The following is a 16,964-nucleotide window of genomic DNA, read 5'->3' as shown; positions in this document are numbered from 1 at the left end:
GGAAATCTTCCTCTACCGGGTCAGTGTGTAGCTCTACCCCGTGATAATGTGCCGCCCTCTGAAGTAGGTGGTGAAAACCTATTGAGTCTTCTGGTGGAGATGGCCTGGATGGGTAAAGGTCATCTTGTGGGACATCTGGAATGTCTGGATTATTATAGTTGTCCCATGGGTCTGGGGATCCTGTAGGGGTGGGGTCTTGTGGCACATCCCCTGGATCGTAATATGGGTCCCCCTGATGATCATGGTCTGGAGACGGGGTCGGGGAGCGATGAGGCAGGGGTGGAGAAGAATTTGAATGGGGAATTTGAATGGGGATTTGTAAAGCGCGTAGCTACCCCAGGGCGTCCCAGCGCTGAACTGACCTATAGTTCCAGAGGGGGGGTAGAAGAAATGGAAGATTATGGGAAGAGCCAAGTTTTTAGTTGCCTACGAAAGGCCAAAAGATTGTATTCTCTCTGCATGGAAAGTGGGAGAGCGTTCCACAGTTTTGGGGCGTTGTAGGAAAACAAGCGCCCCCCGGATCGGGCCTTTTTTATTCTAGGAACGCTGGCCAGGGAAAGGGAGTCTGATCTGAGTTGTTTGTTAGAGTGATGGGGTTTGACGATGGATCTCAGAATCTGAGGGCCTCTGCCTTGCATTATTTTGTGTGAAATGCATAAGGTCTTAAAGGTGATCCTTTCTTTAACCGGAAGCCAATGCAGACTTTTGAGTGCTGGTTTAGCAGAGCATCTCAGTTTGGTTCCGGTTAAGAGTCTGGCAGCAGCGTTCTGCACGCATTGCAGTCTGTAAATGACTGATGCCGGTGCCCCCAGGTACAGGACGTTGCCGTAGTCCAGTCTGGAGTTCACCAACCCCTGCAACAGCAGTTTCCTCGATTGGAAGGGGATCAGATGGAGGATTTTTCGCGCCATTCGAATGAGGCCGAAGCAAATGCCCGTGGTTTTTCTGGCCTGAGTTTTGAAGTTGAGGTCTTGATCCAGCCAGATGCCAAGGCTTTTGACTTCGGGTTTGGGGGTAGGAGGTGATCCCATGCATGGCGGCCAAGAAAGGGATGGAGGGAGTTTGCGTGGATTTCCCAGGAGAAGTATCTCGGATTTTTCTCCGTTTAATTTTAATCGAGATTCACACATCCAGTGGAAGACGTTCTCGAGACACCTTGCCAGATTGTCTAGGCTTTTGCTCAACTGGTTTATAGAGACCACCAGCTGGGTGTCATCTGCATACATGACTGTTTTTATGCCGAATGGGGAAATAATGTCCTCTAGAGGGGACATGTAGACGTTGAGGGGGCGGAGGTGGAGAGGGTGGCGGAGGTGGAGGAGGTGGGGAAGGCACTCTGAAAGGGGAGGTAGCAGAGTCTTTCCCCTTTGAAGGTGGAGGCGGAGCCGGTTTGTCCAAATGTCTCTTTTTAGAAGAGAGTGCCAAATGTCCAGTTTTTGGATCCTTGGTAAGTGTCTTTTGCAAGGGATCCGGTGTAAACAGTTCCTGAGACAATGTTTGTTCCGTCGGCGCCGAGGGTTTCGGGGCCGATGACTTTTTAGGCTTGTCCGTGCCGTGCTTTTTTGGAACCTCCGATTTCTTGGTCAGCGCCGAGGTAGGCTTCGGCGCGGAAGTATCGGTGCCGAGGGCCTTATGGTGTTTGGTCGGTAACGAAAGGCTGGGTTTCGACACGAGGACTTTGGTGCGGAGCTCGGTGTCGAGGTAGAGGCCGGTTTCTTTTTCGGTGCCGAAGTGTATTTCTCGGCACCACTGGCAGGCTGGCTCGAGCCCGAGCCGCCGGAAGGCTTATTAGTCTTCTTCACCGGGCCCGAAGGTGGGGTGTTTGAAGCAGTGTCTTTGGTCTTGCCTAGGCCCGGAGGCGAAGGCGTGACCAAAGCCTTTTTGGGTGTCGGCGCGGGTGTGGGAGGGGGTATAGTACTCACGACCCTCTGCGCCGGAGTGGTGTCCTCCACATCAGAGTCGTCGGCTTCGGAAGCACTGACGAGGTCCTCTTCGGTGTGCTGCTGTCTCGGAGCATCGACGTCGTCCCCGAAGATGTCGACTGGAACGGAGGTCGAGGAGTGCGCCATGTTTCGTCTGGCCCTTCGATCTCGAATAGTCTTTTTCGATCTGAAAGACTTGCAGGCGGGACAGTCTCAAGCCTCGTGTTCAGGGGAGAGGCAGAGGTTGCACACCTCATGAAGATCGGTGTGGGGGAATTTGGACCCACATCGAGGGCACTTCTTGAATGGAGTTCTTTCCATCAACCGGGACCGGAGCTTGGATAGGCCCGAAGGCCGCCGTCGACGAATGGAATCGAAGATGTGTCGGAGAGAAGGTGATTGAGGAGATCTGGATCTGAACAATACCGCGATGAGCGAGGATTCCGCTTCGATCGTCGAACTGGAAAAGTTCGGAACCGGTGCGCGAAGTATTACATCCAAGCCCAATGGCGAAAAAAAACAATCTGAGGATGGAGCCGAAGCCCATGCGCAATACGAACCAAGGAAGGAGTCACCAACCTCGTGACTTCCAAAGACTTTCCGAGAGGAAAAACAAACTGCAAACATCCGGGCCCAACACCAGATGGCGATCTATGCAAAAGTGTGTAATCTGCAGCTCATATGCCTCGAACATATGAGTTCTGTGCAAGACGTGCCTGTGCCTTACCCACCATCAGTATAGGCATGAAACTGTGAAACGGGTCAAACATCTTGGAAGGCTAGGATATACATCTATGCAGGACAGCCTTAGGGGAGAACATAAAAAGAAGCGCATGAGATCACAAAGAAAGCATAAAGAACGCATGAACATCTAATGCCCAGGAAAAGGGAAGAAGGATTGTAAAAGCATTACTATCCATATTGAGAAGTGTGAAGGAGGACAGGTGGTCAGCCGAAGAGATACATGGCTTCTTTTCTAAATAAACACTTCCACAAAGACTCTTGTCAATTTACCTAGGAGGGCTAAAAGATGGTAGAGCAAAGAAAAGATTATGACAGTGTGGCTGATGAAAAAAGCAGTTGCATCAAGCTTTGGCATGCCCATACAAGCTCTAGAATTCCAACCAGAGGCAGGAAAGGAGAGCGATTTAGTACAACCTACACTTCAAGTTAAAATAGCCATCCTCTCCAAAGCACCTTTCCTTGAATGCCCACCCATATGAAATCAAAAACAGGATGGAAACACCTATAACAAAAGAATTGTAAAGCCAATTATCATTACCTTTTCAAATATAGGGATATAAAAATTAAATCAGTTACAACCGATAAAACTGTGCCTGTTAAACTAAAGAGGTGCTGACAGCCTAGGGGGAAGAGAGAGTGCCAGCACTCGGTGAACCCAACAGATTCCTGAGTGCAGTGCCCAAGTGTGAGAGGAAGAGACCACCAGAGTGCAGTGTCAGTGGATGGAAGGGACTGAAGTCAAACATGAGCCCTGTTACAGGTGGAGTTTGAGGGGGTCAACAGCTACAAGAAGAGAGCAAAGAACGACGAGAAGAAATTAAAATCACACGGAGGGACAACCAAGTATTTGAGTTGTTGTGGGGATCTACTATAGAGGATTAGTGCTGAACGGAACACAAGAAGATTTGACAAGACAATCAATATTTAGTTCTCTATCATCCATTTCCATATTCCTTGTGCTAGTTTTGATTAGGGGTGTGGCTTTGTTTCCCCCTCAACCTCCACCCCTTTTGTTGAGGTTTGGATTAGCCCTGTTCCACCCATCAGGTGTTTCTGGAAGGCCTTTAGTGCTAGACGCGTAATGTCTTGAATTGCAACACATTTATGGGTTGTACTACTTCTATGGGGCTCCCTATACCCGTGATGTTTTGGTTTAGCTTGGGAGCTACCCATCCCGTGTGGAATGCGCCTGATGCAATGGTCCCTGAGGGAGTTGGGGGTTTCAAGACTTTCCACTACTGTATTTCCTTCTTAACTTTGTAACAGCAACTTAATCGTCCAACCTCCTGGCTGCCTGTGACCATTGTTGTTGCAGCCATTCTTGTAGTGGTTTCATGCCCAGTCTTGCATTTGGTATTCGGGGAATACATTAGGCCATCATGACCATCATTTTCACCACTGTCCTCACTGTCAGACTTTGCTCCTTCTGGTGGAGGTCACCTTGGCCTACCATTGCCTTGACCCTCTTCTCCCCTGGAAAGGCATTTGTCTGAATTTAGCCCAGAATAATAGTTTCCCTCTCTAGTAGAGCTGATGATTTTTCATAGTTGATATAAAACTCCAAGTAATGTCTTTATGACACGGTTTATATTATTCCTGCATTGGTTGAACATGCTTGCCTTTATAAGCCAGTCGTCCAGACACGGGTACTCGCTTATTTCCCTTTGACTGAGGTGTGCTGCCACTACGGGTAGACATTTTGTAAATACTTGTGGTGCTCATTTAATTCCAAATGGTAATACCGTGAATTGATGGGTTGTCTAGTCTACCACCAATCTGAGGAACTTTTTGTTTAATCCATTTGTTGGTATGTGACCGGAATATATTTACTTGCCATGCACCTTCTCTTTCCTATAAGTGGAATGACCTCCTGTGGGGTTGTCATGTTGAATTTCTGTCTTGAAGGACCTGTAGAGCGTCCTTACATCTACTATTAGTGTTAATGTGTTCTCCAGTTTTGGCACCAGAAAGTAAGAGGAGCTGGCACACATTTTGTAGCCCCTTTTCTTAACAGCTCTTCTACCTCCTGTCATAAGTGACTATTCTTCCCTTTTGATTCTCTCTTGTTTTTATGGAATTGTGGAAGAGGTGAGCTTTCTCGATTCCTCTTGAAATTCTTCCACCGTTCCTCCCACTTGAGATTTGTTCAGGAGTCCTCCTAACGGAGTCACTGATCTAAGAGTTCCCTCCCTCCAACCCATCTGGCATATTGACATTGCCATGGTGTTGTGACAGTGCTTTGTTGTTTGAAGGCTGTATGTCTGGTATTTAGCTGCATGCCATCCCCTTGTGGGTGCTCTTTCTTGTGCCATATTCCCTCGAGATGGTCCTTTCTATAAATCAACACTCCCATGGTCCTGGAAGTGGTTATCTGTAATTATTCGCTGTAGCACTTTGTCAACTGCCTTATAAAGAAGCGGTCTCCTGTGAAGGGCATGTTCATTGTTGCGGATTGTACCCCTTTTTAATCCGAAAACTGAAAGCCAAGCATATCTGCATAGGGTAGTAGCAGTACATGATGCCTACTGGCTGTATCGTCTGCGTCTAATGCAGATTTGAGGCAGGTGTTTGCAATTGTTTTGCCCTCCAGTAACAAACTATTCACCCTCTTTCTGTACACCTCTGGCAGGTGTTGCATGTGTTCCTGCATTTAGTCTCACTGCTGATGCGTGTACAGATCGATCAAGGCATTTGAGCTGTCAATATGCCACTGCACCACAGCCAACCTCTTCATCTTTCTCCCACCATGTCTACCCTCTTGCTTTCCTTGTCTGGTGGAGGAACTGTGGAGGTTAGGTTGTAGGCTCTTTGGCGAGCCAGTACCACAATTACAGAATCTGCTGACACATTTTCCTGGACGTAAGCGGGGTCCTTGGTGGAAAACAGCACTTGCACTTATCTGATGCTGGCTCTCTGAAGGCCTGTCTCTACCATGGTCCACGATACTTGGTAACATCAGGAGGAAATGATTCCTCTTTTGGTCTTGCAGTAATATCTCTAGGAGAAAGCATGCTTCTTTTTGCTACTCTTCCCGATGTACCTCAAAAGTATCTGTAGCTTTCCCAATGACCGCGTTGGTTGCATGCAATAATGTTGGCTGGTGGGTGGGTGTTAGATGGGTAAGACCACTCATTTGGAGAGTCGACATGGTTGTCCTGCCAATCCTCCTTAGACTCTGCGGTCTGTGGTGATTGTTACTCTTGGATTTGTTTTTTCTCCTCTTCAAATCTCAAGCAGATACTCTCTTGCTGCAGCTCCAAGGTCAGTGGAGTTTCTGGTTCCGCTTATTCCTCCTCACACTGAGCAGAATTCTATAGATCTTTAGAGAGTCATCAAACTCTCTTCTTATGAATGAGGGCTTCGAGTTTGGTCTCATCATGTCTGAATCCCGAAGTGTTTTTGTTCAACAGTTTTAACTCTTTGCTTCACTTCTTTGAGGTCTATGTCAATTGGCTTTTCTGTGCCAGTAGTGAACCATTCTTTGTCATCTGTGTTAAACCAATCTTGGAGGTGGGTGTCAAGCCTCTCTTATGTACCGGTGTTAAGCAGGTTTTCGAGGTCAGTGTCGAGACATTTTTCCTTGATGCTGGTTTTGCATGCTTCGAATCAAAGATAGTCTGCCACTGAATGCCCTTGGTGTTGTCTTGCATTTTGTGTTGCTGTCCAAAGGCATCTTTTTGTGCCTTTTTTCTGACAGGATCTAGATTACTTCTTAAGGTTCTTCTTCTCAGGCCTCTTCAGTTTTCTCAAGTGGCTCTTCTTCCTCATTTGATAAACCAACTTCTCTTAAAAACTCCTGCTTTCCCAGAGGATGGGGTAATGTGCCCACATTTGCCTCCGTCTTGCTCTGATTGTTTCTTGCAAAAAGTCTGCATACTTTGAGCAGACTTCTGAACAACGGTCCTTTGTAAGACAGACTGTCCTTCTGTGCGTATTTGTGAGAGCAATTCACACAAAATCTAAAGGGGGTGTGCGCCATACTCCTTACTTATTCTCCAACCCATGGGGTTTTGATGGCTTCTCACCTCTTCCCTGTTCTCCTGTGTTTTCTCCTTACCAAACGATGTTTGTTGTGATCCCTGTGATTTGAGAGTATTCTCTGTTTTCGTTGATGAAAATGATCTTCTGTGATGCAGCTTCTTCCCAAACTCTGGAACTCTGCCCTTTGCTTGCAGACCCAATGGCAGGAAAAAAGAATCAGAAGATGATGACTAAGATGGTGTATACGTTGAAGGGTTTCCAGAGCATGCATCTAACGTCACAGAAGGAGGGACATCACACCAAATGGTTGAAGACTTGACGAGGCATGTGGGAGTGGTGGGGTGGTGGAGAGGAGAGATGAGACTACAAAAGAACATTCCGAAACCAACCAATAGAGGGTGGAATAATGCATTACATGTGAATCCAGAAAAGATTTGCGTAGAAAAAATTGGGATCGCAATGAGTGAGCAAAAACAGAATTTGTACTCTGAGTATTCAAGTTTTCTCATGGTATTTTCATTTCAAGCAAAGGCAGGCCATCTAAATTGTATCGTTTCTTACCCGTCTATATAGTTTTGCACGTTGAAGAATTTTCTGGCTTCACATGCTGTGCATTATTCAGCCATCTAGTGGTTCGGTCCGGAATTGTTGTATTTACTTGTTTTTAGATTCTTGTTGGTGGGCGTCGACATACCACCATTTGGTGTCCCCTTGTGAATTAGTCTTGCTTCCTCTTGAAGCTCCGACGTTTGATCGCCATCTTCCGATTCATTATTTTTTCTACCCGCTTATCTTCTTTGGTGGAGGAGGGTGGGTTCGCTAGTGAATCCAGAAAATACTTCAAGTTGCAAAACTACACCGACAGGTAAGAAACTATATGTTTTGCAGCATTAATCTTTTCTGGATTCACATGCTGTGCATAGATTTTGTAGCAGTTTGTGGTGGCTGGCTCGAAGATGAGCATTGGTTTGTGAATAGATGTTGCAAGACCTTTTGTCTTACTTGTGCTTCCTTATTCATTTGGATGTCCATGAAGTAGTGCTTTGTGAACATGTGCACTGAAGACGATATTGTAGCCTAGCCAGTCTTAAAGTGGTTTGTTGGCTAGAAAGGCGATAGTTGCTCCTTTCTTTCTTGCTGAATGAGCCCCTTTGTAATATTTCTCCTGCCTGTTTGTGCCAGAATTGTATGGTTTGTGCTATCCATCTTGCGATTGTGTTCTTGTTCACTGGTTTCCCAAGGAATCTGTTTGCAAATGATACAAAGTTGTTTTGTCTTTCTGTATTCTTTTGTTCTTTCAAAGTAATACATCACTGCTCTTCTAGCGTCTTGAGTGTGTAATGCTTTTTCTGCCTGCATCTTTGGTTTTGGGAAGAAACTTGGTATCTGTCTGGTGTGATTTATGTGGAATTGTGATATCACCTTTGGCATGAAGTGTTGATCTGTTTTCATGACTATTCTGTCATTATGTATTTGGAAGTAGGGTTCCTGTAACGTTCGTGCCTGCAACTCACTCTATGTAATGATGTTATTGTAACTAAAAATGCAGTTTTTAATGTGAGCATTTGTGGTGTGGCCTTGTGGAGCGGCTCAAATGGTGCTTATATTAGCTGAGCGTGTACCATATTTAAGATTCCATGGAGGTGCCGGCACCCTCTTTTGGGTGGGGGCGGGGGGTAAATTTTGGCTCCGTCTAGGAACCTTTTGACCACCTGTGAAGTGAAGAAGCTCTTTCCTGTGCGGCCCCGTGTATATGCTAAAATTGCTGCTAGGTGAACCTTTAGCAATGGATAGGTTAGCTTACTGTGCAGTAGATGTGTCAAGTACTTTAACTCTGTACTTTCCTTTGTGTGAAGTCCTTTTTTGAGGCACCATAGAGAGTATCTTTTCCATTTTGCCATATAACATTTCCTAGTGGCCGGCTTTCTTGCCTCCCTTAGTATTGCCATTGCGCTTTCTGGTAGCTTTAGGTGCCCAAACTCCAAATCCTCAGGAGACATGCTGCGAGGCTAAAGGTTTCCAGTAATGGGTGGAGCACCATTCACTTTTACATAGTTAACAAGTCCTGTCTGTTTGACAATTTGTGAATTGTACCTTGAGATACCTATTTCTGAGAACCAGGTCTGTCTCGCCCATTGCGGGGCAATGTGAATCATCTTCATGTGGCTGATCTTGCACTTGTTGATCACTCTGTGAAGTAGTGGTATCGGGAGGGGGGGGTAGGAAGCAAGTATCCCAGACCAGTCTATCCATAGCGCATTCCCTAGGGACTGTTAGCATGGTTGAAGCTTGCATGGTGTTGCGAAGAGGTCGATTTCTGGAGTCCCCCATTTGTGAAAGATCTTCTTGAGTTCTGATTGATTCAGTTCCCACTTGTGGGACCAAGAAGCTTGCCTGCTTAATCTGTCCGCTTCTACATAGTCCTTCCCTGGTAGGTGTATTGCTACCATGTTTATCTTCCGTAGGGTTGCACACCTCCACAGTTGCTGCGCTAGAGTTGAAAGTGGAACTGCCTCTGTTCCCCCTTATTTATTTATGTAGAACATGGTGGTTGGGTTGTCTGTTTGTATCAGAATTGTCTTCCCATAGAGCTCTTTCTGAAAGGCTTTTAAGGTAAGGGACACTGTTTTTAATTCCAGGATTTTGATCTGTTGTATTGCATCCTGCTCTGTCCACAATCCCCTTACTTTGAGGTTGTTCATGTGAGCTCCCCATCTTATCTGGGAGGCATCTGTAGTTATGGTCATCGTTGGTGTTGGTATTGTAAAAAGTCTCCCTTGTGATATGTTTGTCTTGTACCATCATGCTTTCTCCTTCTGTATCCTTTGCCTGACAACCACTACATCTTCCCAACTCCCAGTTGCTTGTGACTATTGTGCTTAAAGCCATTCTGGGAATGGTCTTGTGTATGCGAATGTTGGGGATGAAGTGAATTCATGAGGCCATCATCCCAAGCAGCTTCCCCACTGTCAGAGCTTGACCCTTCCGGTATAGCTGTGTTTCCTTCTGTAGAGCTGTTTGTTTTTCGTTTGGGAACACCATCCCGAAGACCACACTTATTTTCGCTCCCAAGAACACCTTTTCTTGATCTGGCTCAGGGAAGACTTCTCCTTGTGTGTGAAGAAACCGAGCTGGTCTAGTGAACGCATTACTTGATGCATATTTTGTTTGCAGGCTCTGTACGAGTTTGCCCTTATTAGTCAGTACGGGTATACATGGATGCCCTGCCTTCTCAGGTAAGCGACCACTGCTGCTAGGCACTTTGTGAATACCCCTTGGTGCAAACTTTAAACCGAATGCTAGCACTCTGAATTGCTAGTGTGTGTTGTTGAACACAAATCTTAAGAATGCTTTGCGCTTGTTGTTCATGGGGATGTGCAAATAGGAGTCCTTTAAGCCTATAGTGGCCATGTAGTCCCCTTTTTGTAGCTGTGGTATCACTTCCTGCAGGTCGTTATCTTGAGCCTTTATAAATTTGTTGAGAAACCACAGATCTAAGATAGAACGCAGCGTTCGGTCTATCTTTGGAATTAGGAAGTATGTAGAGTAATTGCCCCAGTTTATTTCTTTGTGTGGCACTAGCTCTATAGCTGCCTTTGACCGAATTTCTTGTACTTCTTGGAGTAGCTGAGTATTTTCCCCTTTTGAATGTACCTTCCTCTTTAAGGCCTCTGGCGGTGGTTTGATTAGTTCTATGCAATAACCGTACTGCATTATGTTCAAGATAGATTCATTTGTCTGAAGTGATCTTTCTCCATTTGTGGAGGAAGTTTTTTAGCCTGCCTCCTACTGGTGTAGAATGATGGAGGAACTGGTTGTTTCTCTTTTGCCATCTTTCTCCCTTTGTGGCCACACTCCCTGATTTTTCTTGGGTGTGTATATTGTGTTTTGAGTGCAATCATTTGGTTGTTGTGAGCCCTCCCCACCTTTGCGGGAGGCCTCTTGTACGGGGGGGGGGGAGTCCTCAAAAGGACTATCTTTCTTGCTGGTATTGCCAACCTTGTTGCTGTCCATGTTGTTGCATTTGGTTTCCCCCTTGGTAAGCCTGTTGATATGTTTGATGCTTGGTTGTGGGGTGATGGTTCCCCCTAACCGCTGACCATCTTGAGGAGGTGGCTCCTCTACGCATGCCACCTCTGAATTGTAGAGCACCCATAGATCTTGCTGTCTCAGTCTCCTTTTTTAATTGGTTTAGCGTGTTGTCCACCACACTTCCAAAGAGCAGTTCTCCATCGAAAGGAGCATTCAGTATGTTGTTTTGCACCTTTGGCTTGAATCCTTAGATACGTAGCCATGAACGTCTTCTTCTGTGATACCGATCTTCATTTGCCTGCTTGATGTTTCTGCGGCATCTAGGGATGATTTTAAGCAGGTATTTGCTATATTCTTCCCCTCCTCTACGAAGTGGCTTGCTCTCTTTTGGCATTGTTCTGGAAGGTGCTTTAGTAGCTCACCTATTTCCTACCAGTGCTGGTATGTGTGTCGGTTGAGCAACGCATTAGAATTGGCGATGCGCCATTGGTTCGCCGCACTGCTATCGACCTTTCTGCCCATAAGGTCCATTCTCTTGCTATCCTTTTATGGTGGTGGCCCAATAGTTCTTGGTACATTAGCCCTCTTCCTGGCTGTGGCTGTTATGATTGAGTCAGCAGTCTCCGACGGCTTGATGTAATTAGGATCTTTGGAGGAGTGTTTGTATTTTTTCTCCCCTCTAGGTGTGACTGCCTTAGCTGTGGTAGGCTCCTTAAATGCCTCCTTTCCCTGGTCTAGCATACTTGGCAGCATAGGAAGGAATTGGTTACTTAATTGTGTAGGCATTGGAGTTTCCAGCAAATAACATGACTGGGGTTTTTCTTCCTCGAGTTGTACTCCATGGGTATCTGCTGCCTTTTTAATGACTTGGTTGTACATACCAGTATCATCTGGTGGAGAAGGCCTTGAAGGGTAGGTGTTGAAAGCCTCCTCTGGGGAATCTGTGTCGAGGTCTTACAATTGTAATCTTGGACCTCCGAGGTTTCTGATCCTATGCAAATTTGTTCTTCGAAAAAGCTCCTCTTCCTGCCCCTTTAGAGGTTCGGGGGTTAAGGGAAGCTATAAATTCTAGACGCTTTTCTCGATTCCCATCGAGGTCTTTGGCGGTATCTTGAATTGTTTCATGCTTGGTTGAAATCTTTCTTTTGCTGTAAAATACTCGCCATTTCTGCTTCAAGTCTTTTCCTTTTCTTCTCGACCTCCGACGCGTGTGTTTCGGCGTCAAGACTTTCAGCCTTTTTTTTTTTCCACGGTAGAAGGCGTCTTGATGGTGGATGCTGGCGGCGGGCAATGTTTATCAGATTTCAACCTCTCGTTTCGACGTTGATGCATCCTTCCATTCCTTGACAGTCTCTTGACTTCTTGGATCTTTTGAGGGTCTTTGCCATTACGGAGTCCTTGTTTAAGGATTATACAGTATGTTTTTCTCCAACGCAGCTGCGGACGTCGAGTGCTTTGACTCCGAGGCTCTTGAGGCTGTCTTTTGAGACTCATACAGTTTCTTCAAGCACAATGGTTATCTTACCTCTCAAAGCTTTCTTTTCGATCTCGAAGACTTCGATGTCCATCTCTGTGTCGCCTTCAGGCCCTTCAGCGATGAGAAGGACAATGTCGCAGGAGAGGCCCAGGTCCCGTAGCAATGGTACGGTGCTCTGCCCCTGCATGTTATAGCTTGCTATTCTCTGTTTCTCCCTTACTCTCAGGGTCTTCCGGGTGACTGCCGGACACACGTTGCAATCTTTACTTCGGTGATCTACCAGTAAGCAGAGGTTGCAGACTGGATGTTGGTCCTTCTGGGTGAACTAGTGATGGCAATTCTGGCAAAACTTTAATGGTGTTTTGTCTATCACCACGCACAGGGAGCCCCTTGCACGCATATTGTTTTCCGGTCGTCAATGAGGTTCGTTCCCTCTCAGCACCCTCCGGCACCTTGATTCGATGTCCGGTACCTTGAATCACCGTACTGTAGATTTTTCCCTGATTTTCATTGATTCTTCTCTCCAAAGTTTGGAGCTCCTTACGCATCAATCCAGACCTAACTGTGGGAAAAAATAATCTGAAGATGGCGACCAAAGGTGGGAGCTCCCAGGAGGAAGTACAACGACATCACAAGGGGACATCAAATGGTGGCAGGTTGACGCCCAACAAGAAGAGGGAAAAACAAAATGAAAATCAACACTTCTGGACCCAACCACTAGATTGCAGAATAATGCACAGCATGTGAATACAGAAAAGATTCACGCTGCAAAAGTTGGCACTACACACATTATATAAGTTTACTGGAAATATTCTATAATCAAAGTTAGAAATTCAGTTCTCAGCAGTGATCATATATTAGCATTCAATAATTAACTAAACAGGTGAAACAGGGCACCGAAGGTGTGAGTGTTAATAGTCACATGTAAGGTACTGCCAGGGAAGGGAGCACTGGTAATGGCACAAAAGGAACTATTGGAGAAGGGCTTCAATAACTCAACGGAGGAAGAGTTAACGAGTAAGAGCCATTACCTAAGGAGATCTGGAAATATGAAGAGTTCCATACAAGAGAAAACTGGAAATATGAAGGTAGAGCCGTCCTCAGCGACAGAGGTGCTGGGAAGGTAAAACCACTAAAGTGAGGCTGTTAAATATTAACGTGGGGTGAACTGGGACTCTGAAGAGCTTAATATATAAGACATACAGGAACAGGAGGGTTTTACTGTCCATGAGGCGAGACGTTTTAGACAATAGAGGATTGAACGCAGGGATGAAAAAGTGACCACCTGCTTCAGAACAACAACACTCAAGCTTGTGCAACACATATTCTGCAACAGTGACATATTTTCCCCCGCCCTCTAACTGCACTGCAAGGGTGACGTACACACTTCAGGCCACACACTCATTTCATCCTGCCCCCCGCCCCTTTCAGTGCACTGGCGATATCACTCTGCTCAACGTGACGTACCCCGGAGGGGCGTTCTTCTCCTTCGGTTCCACAAACTCTTTGCCCATCTTCAGTTTCTCCCATTCCTCCTTCCGAGTACGAATCTTGCGTGGATTAATGTTGCCACGGTTGGGGTTATCTTTCTTCTCTCTCTAAAACATTAAATGGGACAATAAACACTTTACAAGTCAAATATTGTACTTACACTGTAAAGCATCTATTAGTAGTGTGTAGTGTATTAGATTCACAAGCTTTGCATACTCCAGTCAACTGGTGCTGGGCTCTGACATTACAAGGTATTTCTCTTCGATGAAGTTTCAAGTCACAGATGTAGAGGGTCTCTTTCCTTAGCCCACAGTGCACATGGTTTCCGCTCACACCTCAGATTGTTCTCCATTCATAAGGGTGGATGAGCGAACTTAATGTAGTGATTAAAGATTTATGTATATGTAAATATATGCCCTGTGGATTTTATCTGTTGAGTGATAAAGGAAACACATGCTATCATTGCCCACTTATGGGGAGGAGAGAGGGTGTCTGTAAATATACAGCACATCATGCTGAGAACAGATGCTTACAGGATAAGTAACATTCTGTTCATAGCATGTGTGGATATAGATGTTCTTAATACTTTTTGTCCAGCCACAGCTTGTTGGCAGGTAATATATTCACTCAGTTGCGTTTAATCAACATGTGTGGTGTTGACAATGTTGCTGGCTTGCATATGTCAGCTAGGGGAATGTTACCCCAAAAAAGTCATGGTAGCCATCTTCCATGTAGTGCGCTCTAGGAGGTTCCGAAAGCACTTGCTTACCTTTAGCATAACTGGTCTGGATGCATTTTACAATGCAGTCTTGCAATACCCACTTTGGACATTGCTTGTCCTTTCAGTGGTGTTGCATAGGCAACAAAACGCTAACTAGTTTTGTTCTGTCAGTACAGTACGTGTGCTCTCAATGTCTAATGTGTGCGTAAAACCCTCTCTGCAACAGAGGCAGGTTTTAGGGAGAAAATTGGAAACTCGATATACCGATTGAAGCAGAAAGGAGAAAGCCCTTTGTGTAAAAAAAGAGTTACTCCACCGGACAATTCTGTCTCTATGTTCTTGGTAGCTATTGTGTCTAAGATGAGTTTGCGAGTTACATGAACTCATTATTCAAGTAGACTACTTTCCATGAAAGAAACAGAAAGTCCACTGAATGCAGTGATTTAAAAGGTGGTTGTGTGAGGGAGGTGAAGACTACATTTAAATTCCACACAGGTGCTGGAGATGTTTTAGGGGGTATAGCCCTTTTAAGACACCCATTAAGGCTTTGATTACTGGAATTGTAAAAAAGGAATAGAGTGCTCTGTTTTGCATTAATGCAGCTACTGCTATGTTAAGTCATATAGAGATGTACGCCAATCCTGCTTTTTGAAAATGTATAAGGTAGAAAACGATGTCCTGATCAGTTACTTTTACAAGGCCTAATTGATTTGCAAGACAGTAATAACTAAAGCACTTTCATTTGGCTGCGTAGCACACTCTTTCGGTAGGGCTGCGTGCTTCGTACAGAAGAGCCGTACACTCATCTGGAAGATACAAGTATTCGAATTCTAAGATCCCGGGGGGCAAATTGTAAGATTCAGCTTCCTGGGGTAGGGATATATTATTAGCCTCTGGTTTTGAGTGAGATGGTTCGATCTGATGGCAAGTTTCTCATGTGGGGACATGGATATGTCTAATGGGGCTCAGTTCCATGTTTGTCTGCCCCATTTGGGGGCCACTAGAATGAGTGTTATAGGGACTGACTTGCCTGCATCTTTCTGACCATATATGGGATGAGTAGGAAAACTGGAAGAGCATACGTAAATATCCCTGACTAGTTAATCTATTGTGAATTGCTGATGGACTCTGGGTGTGGGTAACTGGAAGCAACACTCTGGCATTTTGTGTTTTCATGTTTGGTGAAAAGGTCAACTGTTGAAGATCCCCCCCACTTGTGAAAGTACTGGTGAAAGAATTGGTTAGAGTCCCACTCGTATACTTGTTGATGTGTCTTGCTTAGCATGTCCGCTAACTCTTTGGAGATGTTGTGCTAGGAGGTCTGTGTTGTGACGGACAGCTCCGTTCCAAATATGTTGAGCTAAAGAGGACAGCACAAGTGATTGTGTGCCTCCCTGTTTTTATATGTAGTGAATTGCAGTCATACTGTTGGCCCTTATATAAACTACCTTGTTCCGTACAAGTGGATAGAAGGCTTTGGGAGCCAGCGAAAATGTTAGGAGTTTGAGGTAGTTGATGTGCTTAGTCTGCTGAAGAGAATTGCACATGCCTTGTACAGTTATATTACCCAAATGGGGGCCTCATCCTATGAGCGAAACGTCAGTGGTAACAGTCACCTGCGGAAACAGATTGCTGGGCTTCCACCAGTGCAGAGACCGCGGATTACTGGCCTTTATCAACACTATGGGCCAGATGTATCAAAGGTTTTTACCCATTCTGTGTCTATGGGAAAATGTGTTTGTACATATGGCACTATATCTTTTAGCTGACCTTCCGCTTGTGACCGTTGACTAACAAGGCACTGCTGGAGACTACGCATGTGTAACCTGGTGTGCGGTACAATTGCAATGCATGATGCCATCATACCGAGCAGGTTTACTACAGTTCTTGACATTGGGCAAGTAAACTGAAAAAGAGGCAGCAGCTATGGAAACACCACCCCCTCAGTTTATAGGTGTAAGCTTTCGCCCATGAAACCATTTAATACTAATCCTAGGAAGTGTTGGAATTTCTGAGATTGTAGACGGGGTTTCTTTATACGGACTGTAAACTCTAGGTGTTGTAAGAGATGGAGTAGGTTTGAGTGTGTGCAACGCAGTTTTGCCAGCTGCTCTTGATCAGCCATTCGTCTAGATAAGGAAATATGTTGTCACCCTCCCATCAGAGGTGAGTGGCCACAACAGTGAGAAATTTGGTAACAATGTGGGCTGTTGTGATCCCAAAGGCAAGTACTGTGAACTGGCAGTGTTGACCACTTACCATATACCGGAGATATCACAATTTGCTGATGAATAGAGATGGGAAACTAGGCATTCTTGAGGTTTAATGTTGCAAAGAAGTCTCTTTTGTGGAGCATCAGTATGACATCCTTTAAGGTTGTCATTGAAAATGATCCGACAATATGAACAGGTTGAGCTGCCCAAGGTCTAGTATGAGCTGCAGGCTCCCGTCCTAATTGGGGATGAGGATGTACATGGAGTATATACTGTATTCCCACTGATGCGCGAGTACTGGTTCTACTGCCCCAATTTGAAGTAAGGCTTGAATTTCCTCTTTGAGAAGGGTGAAATGACGTTGAGTGACTACCCTTTGCTTT

The 16,964-nt window shown here is 45.4% G+C and overlaps 1 protein-coding gene across 7 annotated transcripts in view; it reads right to left on the bottom strand.

Annotated features, from left to right (window-relative positions):
• WASF2 (WASP family member 2) overlaps positions 1-16,964 on the bottom strand; it is a 432,058-nt gene that overhangs the window by 58,905 nt on the left and 356,189 nt on the right. For all 7 annotated transcript variants that reach the window (XM_085645690.1, XM_085645694.1, XM_085645692.1 and 4 more), the window contains one exon: positions 13,624-13,754. In XM_085645690.1, coding sequence (XP_085501816.1) covers positions 13,624-13,754 — 131 coding nt within the window. The remainder of the gene's footprint in view (positions 1-13,623; positions 13,755-16,964) is intronic.

The sequence above is a fragment of the Triturus cristatus genome, chromosome 3_1 (assembly GCF_964204655.1).
Source record: "Triturus cristatus chromosome 3_1, aTriCri1.1, whole genome shotgun sequence".
Classification (NCBI taxonomy): Eukaryota; Metazoa; Chordata; class Amphibia; order Caudata; family Salamandridae; genus Triturus; species Triturus cristatus.
Note: the sequence above shows the minus strand (reverse complement) of the source record. Positions and strands in the feature narration are given on the sequence as shown.